The sequence below is a fragment of the Barbus barbus genome (assembly GCF_936440315.1).
Source record: "Barbus barbus genome assembly, chromosome: 32".
Taxonomy (NCBI): Eukaryota; Metazoa; Chordata; class Actinopteri; order Cypriniformes; family Cyprinidae; genus Barbus; species Barbus barbus.
In genome coordinates, this window is record NC_136760.1 from 22,589,342 (window position 1) to 22,604,056 (window position 14,715).

Consider the following 14,715-nt stretch of genomic DNA (forward strand, 5'->3'; position numbering starts at 1 on the left):
CTGTGGAGGTAGGTGTAAGATGAGATAGTGTTAAATTAAGAGGACTAGATAGAATCCAGATGTGTCAGACTGAACTTCTGAGAGCTTCGGGGAAGATGTTTGATGTCAAGTTCACTCTACCTCAGCATTCCAGCGACTCATCTGCCACACATATGAGGTCCTTCTGATTTCATGGAAGTGAAACTTCGTCAACCTTTACTTTTAAGAATCAAATTAACAAAAATTGACCTATACATTTTTAAAAAACAAACTGCAAAACCTTCACCCTCATGATAGACTCATATTTATGCTAAAAAGTAACTGATTTGTATGACATACTTGAATAAATCCATATGCTCAGCTTGTATGTGGAGCCCTTGAAGTATATCTAAAGCAATACATCAAGCAGCACAGGGCCCCATCTGGTCTATCCTACCATAAAAATGAATCAACTTTTGTATTTTTTAACCAAAACGTTGCTATTGAAGGCTAAACTAATTCATAGGTTATTAACAAACACAAAATCAGGAAATAAAAAAGACAAGACCACAGCATCCAAAGGAATCGATTTTATTGTTGAACTATTTTCCTGTATTTAAAACCCCAAAACCAACTGAAAGCATACAACTCAGGGCACCTGTGTTTTGTGACAGTGGGGCCTAACCACAGCTATCTGCACCTCAAACCTCTTAAAGCAAAAATCAGATTTCAGATTTTATTTCAATTTAAGTGAACCAATAGACTGAATTGAGTGTTGGAAATTATGGGTGAGTTTGAGAATTAAGAAAATTTAAGAAACTCTACAAAATATAACACAAATGTAAACATCTAGATCATTTCAGAGGGCTGAAATTTTCCTGAATGCATATTTAAGAGATGTCTTTGGGCTGGTTTCTAAATTATTGAGTTGTGGCCAAATGAAAATGGCTGTCAGATGATGATATAACCCTGTGTCCAGCCAGTAAAATCTATCTGCTGAAATACGCAGACCAGTGTAGAAGATCTGAGGCTGGTTTAAAAAAGTCCAAAGCAAAGATGCCAATCAAGTGGAATAAGTTTAGACTTTTGCTTTTATATTTGTACCTTTGTTCTTCCCTATCTATCAATCAATCTGTCTTGATCTCCACCAGATGTGGAGCCGACAGGTGAGCGAGTGTGTTCAAAGACGGCCCTGACAGAACTCTTTGAAGGTGCAACGGTACAGGCTCCTTAAGGGCTGAACAGTGGAAAAAAAATCTCCACAATTGACATCTGGACAAGCGCCAGGGGGACGGAAGGGGAAATTGGTAATGAAAGGGAGATGACAGTGAAATGGTGCAGAAAAGGGTTCCAGCACCAAAGTTGAGTGGCTACAGTTTTTGCAAAGCAAACGTAAACCAATCCACATTCAAAGCATAGCTTCTCAAGTCTTCAGAAGTCAACAGTCAATTGCAATCTTGAGGAAAAATAACCTCTGTGGCCAAACCATCCATTCGACTTCAATCTAATCAAGCATTGATGAGAACTGATGCTCAAAGAAACTCATCTTCCATCAAAATAAAGTGTTATGAAAAATTAATGGAAGAAAATAAAGCAAGCATGCGTGTTTGGTGAAGAAGGGGTTTTAAACTACGGTTGAAGATCTAAGAAACCATGATGATGTAAAAAGATCAGTGCTGCAAACCACAAAGCTCCTTTAGCTGCATGTTTACTTCAAAATGGGCTTGAAAAAGTAATTTCCCTCAACATATAAAATCTTTTGAAATTAAATAACAGTATTATTCCTTCTCTGTTTATTATTTACACAACATCCTCAGTGAGAGTTGGGGAAGGACATTTAATATCAGATGTTTCACCAATGGTGCTGAAAGGTTAGTTTGGACCATGGAGGGAGATGAGGAGGGTGGAAGGAGCTTCGCCGAGGGTGGAAGGAGCTTCGCTTGTCTAAATAAAAGTCCCAGAATGCACTGGGCTCACACAGAGAGTGCTACATGGGTACAACCCATCATCTTCGGCCATCAATCATCATCAAAGTGATGCAGCTCACAGCGCTGGATCGGGCGCATATTCGGGCACACGGCTGGCATCGGCGTTTAGATGCGACAGTCAGTGAGGGAGGGGAGGAGTTAAGGATTAGGCATACTAAAACGGCAGGAATACAGGGAAGCATGCCCACTCTCACTGCTGTTCCCGGTGGGATGTATGGTGCAGCCTGGACCCGTGGGGTTTTAGCTGCGGGGCAAACTGCACATCTCGCAGTGCTCGGTGCCAGGTTGGTTCATGAAGGTGCAGTGGAGGCAGGACCACACAGCTGAAGAGGACTGGGGGAGAGTTGGGCCACCCATGGCATAATCCAGAGATCCCGACGGCTGCCCTCCAACTGTGCCTGGGATAAACAAAAGAAAAATGGTCTGCCAGTTGGAAAACCTATTGAAGAAATACTGAAAAACTGAAGTTGAAACACTTAAATTACTAAATGGAAAAATAAACTAAAACTGAAAAAAAATTAATTAAACATAAATAGTATTATTAAAAAAAAAAAATCAACAAAAAATGAAAATTTAAATGAAAACATAAAAATTAAAGCCAATTCAAAATATCAATAAAAACATTATATAAAGAGTACTAAACAACATTGTTCAGGACTACTCACTGCAGAGCTGCTCGATTGTGGCCCACTGCTCAGATTTCTTCCAGGTCTGAGCCAGCTCCTCATTGGATGTCTTCACTGCATCCAGCAGAAGCCCAATGCTGTCCTGTAGACATCAAAGAAAAGGAGATGAAGTTGTCAGGCAAAATACACATACAAACACTTTTTAAGATGAAATTAATACTTTATATATAAAAAAAAAAAAAAGTGAGAGAATTTGATGTGTGGAGATATATATATATAACAAATTAGAAAATGCACACTTTTGTTTAAAAGTTCGGGGTCAAATACTTTTATTCAGCAAAGGTGGCATTATATTGATCAAAAGTGACACTAATGACTTTTACATTACATAAAAAAAAAGAAGATAATTACAATAATGCTGTTCTTATATATATATATATATAAATACAATGAAAAACTCACCTGTAAGGGCATGACCTCATTGGTGACAAGAAAGAGAAGCAGATGGAAGTCTGAAACGATGTCCAGGAAGGAGGAGGAGGAGGAAGAACAACACTGGGAAAGATACGTCGCTAAACTGTGGAAGTCCTGCGCACACACACACAAAAGTCAATATTTCACAAGAACTGTACCACAGTAAACAGAATTACAAAGAGTTTTATGCTCATCTTCAACAAGAAAAGCTGAGAGACATCTCCAGAAATGACACAGATCTAAAACATCATTCCTAGACTGAAGAGACTTCGAACCCTAAATGTGTACCTGGGTCTCTCCCAGAGCATCTCTGTTTTCGATGGGGAAGCGAAGAGTAGAGGAGAAAGTGAACACTGGGTCCTTTGGGAAAGTGGTGGTGATCTGAAAAACAGAGGGTTAAATAGCAAATGTCATGTACCATCATTTGGACATGGCTCTCTGTTGGGTTTTAAAGACCAGCTATCAAAGAGGACAAGATCTACATCTAGCAGTATAAAAACCACTTCCCTATACCATTGGCTTTTTGACTGAAATGTGTAGGCTGAAGGTCTAGATTTGATCAGTGCAAAAGTATGTAGTTATAACATGACAATTACTCACGTCAATGATCAAGTACTCCACTGGCAGTGGTCGGGCTAAATGTGTGATGTCATTGCCGAATTTGTCTTTGTCCTGGAGGTGAAGAAAAAGATTGGAAAATGTGAACCTATTCATGCCTCACTGACAACTAATCCCATGCATTCTTGTGGAAGAAGTGACACTGATAACACTGTTTATGCCCAAAGCAACAGAAATATTAATTTCCATTCCTTCTGTTTTAAGAAATATGACACGCTCAAGTAAAAAGAATCTCAGACTGGTTAGAAACATCAGTCAAACCCTGCAAGTGATATGATCAAGGTTACAGTTACATGCTGGAACAGAAATTAGAAAATGTACACTTTTGTTTTAAAGTTCAGGGGCAAATACTTTTATTCAGAAAAAGTGGCATTATATTGATCAAGTGACAGTAATGACTTTTACATAAAAAAAAAAGAAAAGATGATAATTACATTAATGCTGTTCTTTTGAACTTTCCATTCAATCAATCAAATTAGAATTAAGTCTGATTGATCATGTGACACTAAAGACTAGAGTAATGCCTGCTGATAATTCAGATTTCCCAACACAGAAATAAATAACATTTTAAAATCTATTACAACAGAAACAGTTACTTTAAATCACAACAATATTTCATAATATTAATGTTGCTTTTACTGTATTTTTGATCAAATAAATGCAGATTTGGTGAGCATAAAATGTGTCTTACCAACCTCAAATGTTTGAATGGTAGTGTATGTGCATGCATGCATCCTATGCATATGTCTTTAGTAACATGTTGTGTGATTGATCATCCGTTTAATCAAGTACCTTATAGAAGACATCAGGGACGTATTGCTCTGTGCTGGACTCTTTGGCAAAGCCCAGTTCAGGAACATCTCTGCAGGGCAGTAGACATTCATCCCTCACCAGAGCCATGCACTGATTGGACACTTGATACCCTTCAAAGTGCACCTGGTTATCGGGACCACCTGTCAACGCATAAAAAAATCTAAACCGGTCAAGTTTTTCCGGGTACCAATAAAATATTCCATGCAAAAAATGTCATGGATTGAGAATGATTTATCGGCCTTGAACTAAATACCACACAGGTTTTTGACATGACCAAATGCCTTAATTTATCACCACACTGGATAACCGAACAGCAGCAGTAAATCTTGCGCAAAGGAGGAAGCTGCAAACCTGTTGCCACCACTGTGACAAACTTGGATCCAAAATGGCCATCCGGGGAAAGCCGACACGCGTTGGCTTGTTGGTTCTGGAAGTGTCCAGCTGTGATGCACTCCTCTGCACTCAGGAAGTATGAATCCTAGACAGGTGACACAAATCCACTGGTTAATAATGATCTCCGAACACACCATGCAGTTAGTCAAATGCTAATCTTTCATTTCCCAATTGACCTTGTTTCTACTGTAGCGGACTGTGCCTATCCTGGTGTCCTCTGACAGAAGATCTGTGAAAATCCAGCCCACCTGAAAAAAATAGCCAATATTACTAATTAAAAACAGCTTTACATTTGGAAGCTGTTCCACATGCTCAGGCAGCAACAAGGGCCATGACTGATCAGGCCACTTCTATCATGCACCAGACAGTAATTTTGAAAGTATCATATGGAAGCCATAGATCTGTGAAGAGAAAGGAACTCTAAGAATCCCATCAGAAAGCCTCATGAGATGTATGACTACACTAGGTACAGAAGATCTACACCAAAACTACTCAGTCTTACGTATATATACAGTCAGGTCCATAAATATTGGGACATTGACACAATTCTAACATTTTTGGCTCTATACACCACCACAATCGATTTCAAATGAAACGAACAAGATGTGCTTTAACTGCAGACTGTCAGCTTTAATTTGAGGGTATTTACATCCAAATCAGGTGAACGGAGTAGGAATTACAACAGTTTGCATATGTGCCTCCCACTTGTTAAGGGACCAAAAGTAATGGGACAGAATAATAATCATAAATCAAACTTTCACTTTTTAATACTTGGTTGCAAATTCTTTGCAGTCAATTACAGCCTGAAGTCTGGAATACATCACCAGACGCTGGGTTTCATCGCTGGTGATATCTCTGCCAGGCCTCTACTGCAACCGTCTTCAGTTCCTGCTTGTTCTTGGGGCATTTTCCCTTCAGTTTTGTCTTCAGCAAGTGAAATGCATGCTCAATCGGATTCAGGTCAGGTGATTGACTTAGACATTGCATAACAGTCCACTTCTTTCCCTTCAAAAACTCTTTGGTTGCTTTTGCAGTATGCTTTGGGTCATTGTCCATCTGCACTGTGAAGCGCCATCCAGTGAGTTCTGAAGCATTTGGCTGAATATGAGCATATAATATTGCCCGAAACACTTCAGAATTCATCCTACTGCTTTTGTCAGCAGTCACATCATCAATAAATACAAGAGAACCAGTTCCACTGGCAGCCATACATGCCCATGCCATGACACTACCACCACCATGCTTCACTGATGAGGTGGTATGCTTAGGATCATGAGCAGTTCCTTTCCTTCTCCATACTCTTCTCTTCCCATCACTCTGGTACAAGTTGATCTTGGTCTCATCTGTCCATAGGATGTTGTTCCAGAACTGTGAAGGCTTTTTTAGATGTCGTTTGGCAAACTCTAATCTGGCCTTCCTGTTTTTGAGGCTCACCAATGGTTTACATCTTGTGGTGAACCCTCTGTATTCACTCTGGTGAAGCCTTCTCTTAATTGTTGACTTTGACACACATACACCTACCTCCTGGAGAGTGTTCTTGATCTGGCCAACTGTTGTGAAGGGTGTTTTCTTCACTAGGGAAAGAATTCTTCGGTCATCCACCACAGTTGTTTTCCGTGGTCTTCCGGGTCTTTTGGTGTTGCTGAGCTCACCGGTGCGTTCCTTCTTTTTAAGAATGTTCCAAACAGTTGTTTTGACCACGCCTAATGTTTTTGCTATCTCTCTGATGGGTTTGTTTTGTTTTTTCAGCCTAATGATGGCTTGCTTCACTGATAGTGACAGCTCTTTGTATCTCATCTTGACAGTTGACAGCAACAGATTCCAAATGCAAATAGCACACTTGAAATGAACTCTGGACCTTTTATCTGCTCATTGTAATTGGGATAATGAGGGAATAACACACACCTGGCCATGGAACAGCTGAGAAGCCAATCGTCCCATTACTTTTGATCCCTTAACAAGTGGGAGGCACATATGCAAACTGTTGTAATTCCTACACCGTTCACCTGATTTGGATGTAAATACCCTCAAATTAAAGCTGACAGTCTGCAGTTAAAGCACATCTTGTTCGTTTCATTTGAAATCCATTGTGGTGATGTATAGAGCCAAAAATTTTAGAATTGTGTCGATGTCCCAATACTTATGGACCTGACTGTATATATAAAATGTTATTTCATTGATGAACTACAGTTTACTTATCCCTGACAAGCCCCCAATTTTTAAGAGGCATGGAAAAAGACTCACCTTCCGCAGGCCTAGTTTTGCAGCAATCTCCTCAACTGCTTCTGCCTTGGGATCGTCAATCAACTCCAAACTGTTCTGGGTTCCAATCTTGAGTCAAAGCACACAGGTGGAAAGGAAAAGAACAAATCAGCAAAACAATACTTGACTTTATTTTAATAAAATGGTTCCATACATGCATGATGCTTGTAATGCAATTTATACAACTTTATTAATTGATAGGGAGCAATTTGGATTAAATGGCAGACATGGTCAGTAAACTATAACACTGTATTCCAGATCAAATTTGACCATTGGTTTGAATTAAATTCATTCATATGAACCAAAACCTCTGGAATTAAAGTATTAAATTATATATTATTTTATTAAATTATTTTAATATATGGCCACTCCAAGTTTGAAAGAGTATTGTCTTCATTTTAACAGAAACAACAGAAATATCTTCTGACAAGGGGCCTTGAAACAAAAGTCTGAAAACTGCTGTCCTAAATGTAAGTCTTTTATTGCCCTCGTGTTTATCTGGTATCATTGCTTAAAGAATAAAAGCTTAGAGAATCATAGTCACTCAAAGTTATGAAAACTTACCTAATGCTTTTGTTTTATTTGCAGTAAAAAAAAAAGAATGCTGGGCCCCTGATTGTGTGTCAGACCTGAGTCTCTTACCTGAGGAGGTTCATAAATTGTGGCAACCTCTGCTCGAATGCCAAGAGGGATGTCTTTGTGCTCGGTGTAGCGTCCATACAGGTACCCCATCCGCTGGTTACCCGTCTTCCTCCAGAAGTCGAGGAAACGGTCCGCAATGGTGTGATTCTCAAACATGATGTTGTCCACATGTCGATATTTCTGCAGTTTCATCAGATCAAAACAGACAGAAATATGACACTGCCCCTCAGGGAGCGCTCATTTACTTGCCCGAGCAGGAAACAGAGAAGCAGCGGGTTCATTTTTAAAACAAGAAATTGATTAGTGAACAGTCTGTCTGTATGTAATGTAAGAGTTAGATGAAAGTAAAGATGTTTATGATACAGACTGAGAGGAGCTGTGTACCTGTCTGTTGAGAGTGATGGCGCTGGGTTGGCACTTGGTACAGATGCCCTCTGGCCAGGGTGGATGCCCCTCACAGCCAGATTTAATCTTACAGCTGATATTCTCAAGTGCCACAAACTTCCCCCTGAGAGACAGGAGAAGTTTATTAAATCACTCTACAACCTTATTTAAATGGGAGTAGAGAGCTCTCAGAAGCACTAACTTGTCTGCTCCGCCGGTGAGTTTCCGGATATAAGCGTGAAAGGACATGTGCTTGACCGGTGGGTCGAGGTGGTTCAGATAGTCTTCATCAAAAGGCTATTAAAACAGAAAATGAAAGATGAAATGGCAACTTTGTACTTTTGTGCCATGCAGCAATTATATTTTACAAAATAAACAAATACATTTCCATGACCTTTTAGGGTTTTAATTATTTTCCATAACTCTTCCAGGTCTAGAAATCACACTTTTAATTTAAAATTCCTCACATATCCAAGTTTTCAGAGACTGCGTATAAATAAAAATGATAGTTGTTGAGGGAACAATTTTAAAAATGCATATGTTTTAAACTTGGTTTTTAGCTGTATTAGCTTATTTTAAATTAGTTTAAGTCTTGAGTGTTTACTGAGGAGCCTTGGTTGAGAATCACTGGGTTAGACCAGTCTTCCCATCAGTATTCTTGTGTTCCAAAGGGAGGATCACAAGTTCTTACCTCTAAAGGTACGCAGTGCACACATTTCCCCATGGGACCGTGCCGGCACCTGAGAAACAAAGACAAAGAATGCTTTATAAACATAAAAATATGTCTTGAATACTCTGTAGTTCTCATATTGCAATGAATTATTCAGAAGGCTGCATGATGCTGTACCTCCAAACTATGGCATGAAAATAACTTCAAGGTTTTGGGAATATACGGTATAAAAACTTTTTCCAATGCAGTGTGGAAAGTGAGGCAGGCTTACAGCTGGGGGTCTTGGTTTCTGTAGATCTTTCCCTCTTGTTTGGACAGATACTGGTCAATCTCGTCCTCCTGGATCTGTGGTGCAGAGTGTGAACGGGATAAGGAAGATGATGATGAAGAGGATGTAGGGAAGGAAGGGTAGGAAGAAGAAGTGTGAGGCTGAGCTGTGTCCATGTTCTCACTGGAGGGTCCAGCTGAGGATGGGAAAAGAAAGAGCATGTCGCCATGCCTAAAAGACAGAGGTAAAAAACAACTCAGTTATGTTTATGCATGTAAACACACGTGCAAAACGGAGTAAACTCAATCTCTCACAACGGCACACTTACTTGATTTTCAGCAGACTGAGGGTCTTGTTCTGTGACAGGATCTCTCCAGTCTTGTTCCGGTTCAGGTAGATAGAGAAACCATTTGAACTGAAGCCAAACTCTTTGCCAACCTAGCAAGAATGTAGCAAAGGATGTAAGAAACAAGAAGCTGACAAGTATATGGATCTAACATCAGTGCTGAAATTGGACATTACTTGTCCATTTCTCTTATCCTTGTTTTGGAGCCTCCAGTAGTTAATAGATAAAATGTAGATATCTTAAATAATACAGACATTCTGTGTAAAGAAAGTTCGCCTTTCAGAGATTGCTCAAACTCTAATGAAGTTATGAGAGTAGAGTGCATGAGAGAAAGAGGAAAAGAAAGTATTTGAGTATTTACAAGAAAACAAAAAAAGATTATACACTCCTCATTTTCAAACATTTCATATATACAGACATATACAATGGAAAAATCTATTAATCAATTAATAAGCCACTGAATCTAGTGGAAAGTCTACTAGTTGAATGTACACAGGAAAACAATTCATCTTTCAAAGATTTGATGCCACTGACATAGCAAATCCAGTCCTTAAATTCTTCATCTAAAGCACTTACGCTACACTCACTTAACTCATTTCATAGGACACTTGTCCAAAGTGAACTCATTCGTAGCTCGACAGGCTGTTCCGAATTTAAACTAGTTATAATTCACCATCAGGTGGTTCTGGTAACAAGATAGCCTAATTGAGAACAGTACTCTAAAAAAGTGCAGTCTCAGAAACAAATTGATCCATCATGTCCAAATGACTGTCCATTAGGCAACCGAAAACCCAGCAGAAGACCGATATCTTTACTAATCCAATCAGCAAAAGCTTTTACTGCTCACTCAGGGAACTATGTCCTAAATTTAACTTTTAACTGTAACATACTACCCTTTTAATAACATATTCAACATATGAGGCCTTTTTAAAAATGCAGTGGGCATTTCTTTTAATCCATGCACCAGAATACAAGATGAACAAGCACACATTTTTTAAAGCTAGAGCCCTCGACATCTCTCTGTCTCTTTCCTGCCATTTAATCCCAAAATCAAACTGTGAGAGGGTCTCAATTGATCGCAGGCTCACTCTCCACCCTCCTGCTGAGACATGAATCTTTAATGGGCCCTGCAGTGTCTACATCAGGCAAACACAAACCCTCTGCCCCTCTCAAAAGAGCCTTCAGCACCTTCAACTACCAACATTCTCTAAGACTTCTAATATAATACAATTTACCCAATCAAATGGTCAAAGACTGACATGAGGTAACTACTTATTTTGAATATTGATTACGTAAGGAATAATTGACAACGGGCCGTTGAATTATTAGAAAAATAATGCACACCCGAGGTGGTGATGCGGCCACGACGCGAAGCGGAGTGGCCGTTACACCTCGGGTGTGCATTATTTTTCTAATAATTCAACGGTCCGGAGTCAATTATTCCGCTTATACTACGGTTGCCACACCTCAAGACATCGATCAGATTATATATTTCAAGGGATTCGTCCGGTTTTTCTACTTAAATCGCTATTGTGAGTAGGATTATTTCTTCCGCATCTCATCCAACGACTCTTTTGCTAGTTCCAAAACGTCATTTTAAAGCTGGCAATGGAGGCTTGAGCCGTTGATAGCAGACTAATGCAGTTAATAATGAAGTTATTAGAAAGAGAGCGAGAGAGCGAGAGAGACAGAGACACAGAGAAAGAGAAACAGAGAGAGAGAGAGAGAGAGAGAGAGAGAGAGAGAGAGAGAGAGAGCTTGTATGAATTAGGCTACCTCTGTGTGTCCCTCAACAGTGTTCTGAAGCACCGTCTCTAAACTGTAAGTCTGCTTTAAGATGCAGCGCTGTTATTACCTCGCTAGTGAGAAATGTCATGTGTAGCCTTTAAGTTGCTACACTAGGCTAACTGATAAAATCGTCAGGGCAGCGCTGACAACGATGCGAAGTGATATGGAACTGTAATGCGGTCAAGAAAGCTGCCTGGAACTACGTTCGCCGTGCGTTTCCCTGAAAATAATTGCACACCTCAGAACGTTCGTCAGCCAATCAGATTCAAGCATTCAACGGCCCCGTAGTATAACTACTACTAATTTGCTACTAAACATACAACTAGTCAGACCTAGAAATAGAATTTTATGAAATATAGCTATTTTTAGATACCAAATAAAAATATAAATAAACTACAAAGGCCCTTCATTTGATATTAGAGGCATTTTGGTCACTTTTAATGGGATTTTGGCCACAAGCACAAGTTCATTCCTGACTTTGCTGCAAGCACACCGCCCATCAAGTTTTGCACCACAGCAAAAACGTGTGTCACTGCAGCCCACATCTGTGTGACTGCAGCGTATGGACATAGGTCTCCTTTTTCAGAGCCGCCTCATTAATAAATCAACACTCACAACTCAGCAGGAAGAGGAGTCTGTGCCGGCACTTTATAATGACTCAGGATCTGATGCTGTGCTTTTGTTGTAGTGTTATTCTCAGCTTTTTTACAGACAGGCTATGAATGTAACTGTCGCATAAGTGCAGAGGCATGACAATGGATACTGGGGTGAATAGTAACACCTACACTGTCTGTCATAACTATAGTGAAGGAGCAAATTAATTTGACAGGATATTTAATACCTATGAGTTTGCTATATGTTCTTTTTCTTCTTGCACGAAACTAATTTTTAATCCACTTAGCTTCAAAGGCTGATTGATAAATGTTATGTTCCATTTTTGGAGCAAATATATTATATGATACCGTTTAAAAATTTGGGGTTGGTAAAACTTTAGATGTTTTTGAAAACATCAAACATCAACAAAAATGTCTCTTATGCTCATCAAGGCTCACCAAATCAGGAAAAACAGTAATATTGTGAAATATGTAATATAATTTAAAATATTTGTTTTGTATTTTAATTTATTTTAAAATGCAATTTATTAATGTGATAATTTGTGTAGTTGAAAAAAACATGATCTTTTAGGAATCATTCTAAGATACCGATTTGGCAATCAAGAAACATTTCTTATTATTATCAATTGTTGAAAACTTGTGCTGGTTAATAGTTTTGTGGAAACGGTGATGCTTTTTCAGGATTATTTGATGAATAGGAAGTTAAAAAGTACAAAATTTATTTGAAATAGAAATATTTTTCAACCTAATACATGTCTTTACTGTCACTTTTTAAAAAAATCAAATACTTCCTTGCTAATATATAGCATACACACACACACACACACACACACACACACACACACACGTTTGTGCCCTACTGTCAATAAGAGATTTTAAATAAGATAAATTGTACAATATATGTGACCCTGGACCACAAAACCAGTCTTAAGTCACTGGGGTATATTTGTAGCAATAGCCAACAATACATTGTATGGGTCAAAATTATAAATTTTTCTTTTATGCCAAATATCATTAGGATATTAAGTAAAGATCATGTTCCATGAAGATATTTAGTAAATTTCCTACTGTACATATATCAAAACTTCATTTTTGATTAGTAATATGCTTTGCTAAGAACTTCATTTGGACAACTTTATAGGTGATTTTATCAATATTTAGATTTTTTTGCACCCTCAGATTCCAGATTTTCAAACAGTTGCATCTCAGCCAAATATTATCCTATCCTAACAAACCATACCTCAATGAAAGCTTATTTATTCAGCTTTCAAATTATGTATAAATCTCAATCGAAAAATTGACCCTTATGACTGGTTTTGTGGTCCAGGCAGGGTCACATATGAGAAAGAAAATAATATCACTGAGTGAGGTTCCTTATACCTTCTTGAGGAATGCTGCAGCTGTCTCGCGCTTTGTTGAGGTGATTTTTTTCATTCCCTCTGGAGACTGGACACGGATGACCTGTCGATGAATAAACATAAGGGAAGGGAAAGTAAGTTGGTTACTAAAACAAGTATGTTTGTTGTTCAATAATGTGCTTGTTTCTCACACAGATCTAGGACAGAATTACTCATACAGAAAAGTTACAAGTTAAAACGAGACGAGAGCTCAACTACAAATCAGCAAAACAAACCAGTATGAACAAGAGAAAACAGGTGGTTGGAGAGCAGACCATTGACATTTGACACACAATAAACTATCGCAGAAGGTATGCATGCCACACAAATCCATGTCCAAACATCTCACTGCATGACATATTATATTAACACTGAGCTAATGCTCTCACTGCTTTTTCTTAATACAAAAAACAAAACATCATGTGTCATTCAAAGCACTTTAATAAGTTACTCAATGTCATTTCACTTCCAAAATATAAAACTATGAGAAGCACTGAAGCTAAACAATCATTTTACCTTCTATTTTAACACCTCAGCTATTTATTAAGAGCAAATTCAGCATCTAGACTTTAATAAGTCGTTGACATGAAGACGAGATGTGTCAATGCATCAACCGGTGCCAAATAAAGTCCACCACAGCAGAAATTATAAACCTCAGCTGCAAATTATAAGCTAAATAAGTCAGATGTGTTGTAAACACACACATAAAAGTTGTTTTTAGTATTCAATGCGTTTCTGGACGATTCTGATCATTAGCATTATGCTAACAATTCTGCTGCCTCATCACTGGATGACAGACTTCATCCAAACTACCGATATACACACGCAGACTGACACTTACTATGTTTTCCGCCATGTTGATGGGATGAACCGTCCCTCTCGATGTCGCTGAAATGAGAGTTGACCTATTTTAATATCGCTGTTTATATGATCTGCTCGGACCTATGCAGCGATGCCAAACTCATAGAGCCGGTGCTACATCTATCTGAGTCCGGGCTGTGACTGCGTCCTGCTTAACATCACCGGATAGAAACAAAGAGTTAAATGTTGTGTTCATCTATATGCCAGATTATTTTAAGAGACTGTATGTATTGTTTTAATTTAATTTAATTTAATTTAATTTAATTTAATTTAATTTAATTTAATTTAATTTAATTTAATTTAATTTAATTTATAAATTTAATTTAATTTATAAATAAGAAATTACTTACAGCAACAAAAACGTTTAAAAATTATATACATAGTTTTTGTTGCTGTACAATTTTCCATCTAGAGATTATGCAGATGTTAATATCAATATATTTTCTTCTATGACATCTTATTTATACCGTAGGCTAATTTAACCAGTTTTTCATTGTTGTTGCTGTTTCTTCATTTGCATGCTTACTGGTGGTGGAACTGACTAATTAGAAATTATCCTGAGGCTTTAGGACAACATAGCCTAATATATTTAGCATATATAATGTATATTTTG

At 38.2% G+C, this 14,715-nt stretch overlaps 1 protein-coding gene across 1 annotated transcript; it reads right to left on the reverse strand.

Annotated features, from left to right (window-relative positions):
* Positions 1–530: 530 nt before the first annotated feature.
* LOC306852605 (nuclear protein localization protein 4 homolog) lies at positions 531–14,233 on the reverse strand. Its single transcript, XM_079389582.1, has 17 exons — positions 14,083–14,233; positions 13,225–13,305; positions 9,425–9,534; positions 9,100–9,327; positions 8,850–8,898; positions 8,361–8,455; positions 8,159–8,282; positions 7,775–7,954; positions 7,115–7,201; positions 5,047–5,118; positions 4,829–4,955; positions 4,457–4,617; positions 3,647–3,718; positions 3,335–3,427; positions 3,035–3,160; positions 2,612–2,714; positions 531–2,344 (listed from the first exon to the last, which is right to left on the reverse strand). Exons 1-17 carry the CDS (start codon positions 14,095–14,097, stop codon positions 2,187–2,189), a joined length of 1,881 nt encoding a protein of 626 aa, XP_079245708.1. The 5' UTR covers positions 14,098–14,233; the 3' UTR covers positions 531–2,186.
* Positions 14,234–14,715: the final 482 nt, after the last annotated feature.

Bases quoted from the DNA above. Each gene is read 5' to 3' on its own strand.
- LOC306852605 (XM_079389582.1), bottom strand. The intron at 8,456-8,849 runs GTAAGAACTTGT...CTGTTTTAATAG, and splicing joins TGCACTGCGTACCTTTAGAG to CCTTTTGATGAAGACTATCT. The intron at 3,719-4,456 runs GTACTTGATTAA...CTTCACCTCCAG, and splicing joins TCCCTGATGTCTTCTATAAG to GACAAAGACAAATTCGGCAA.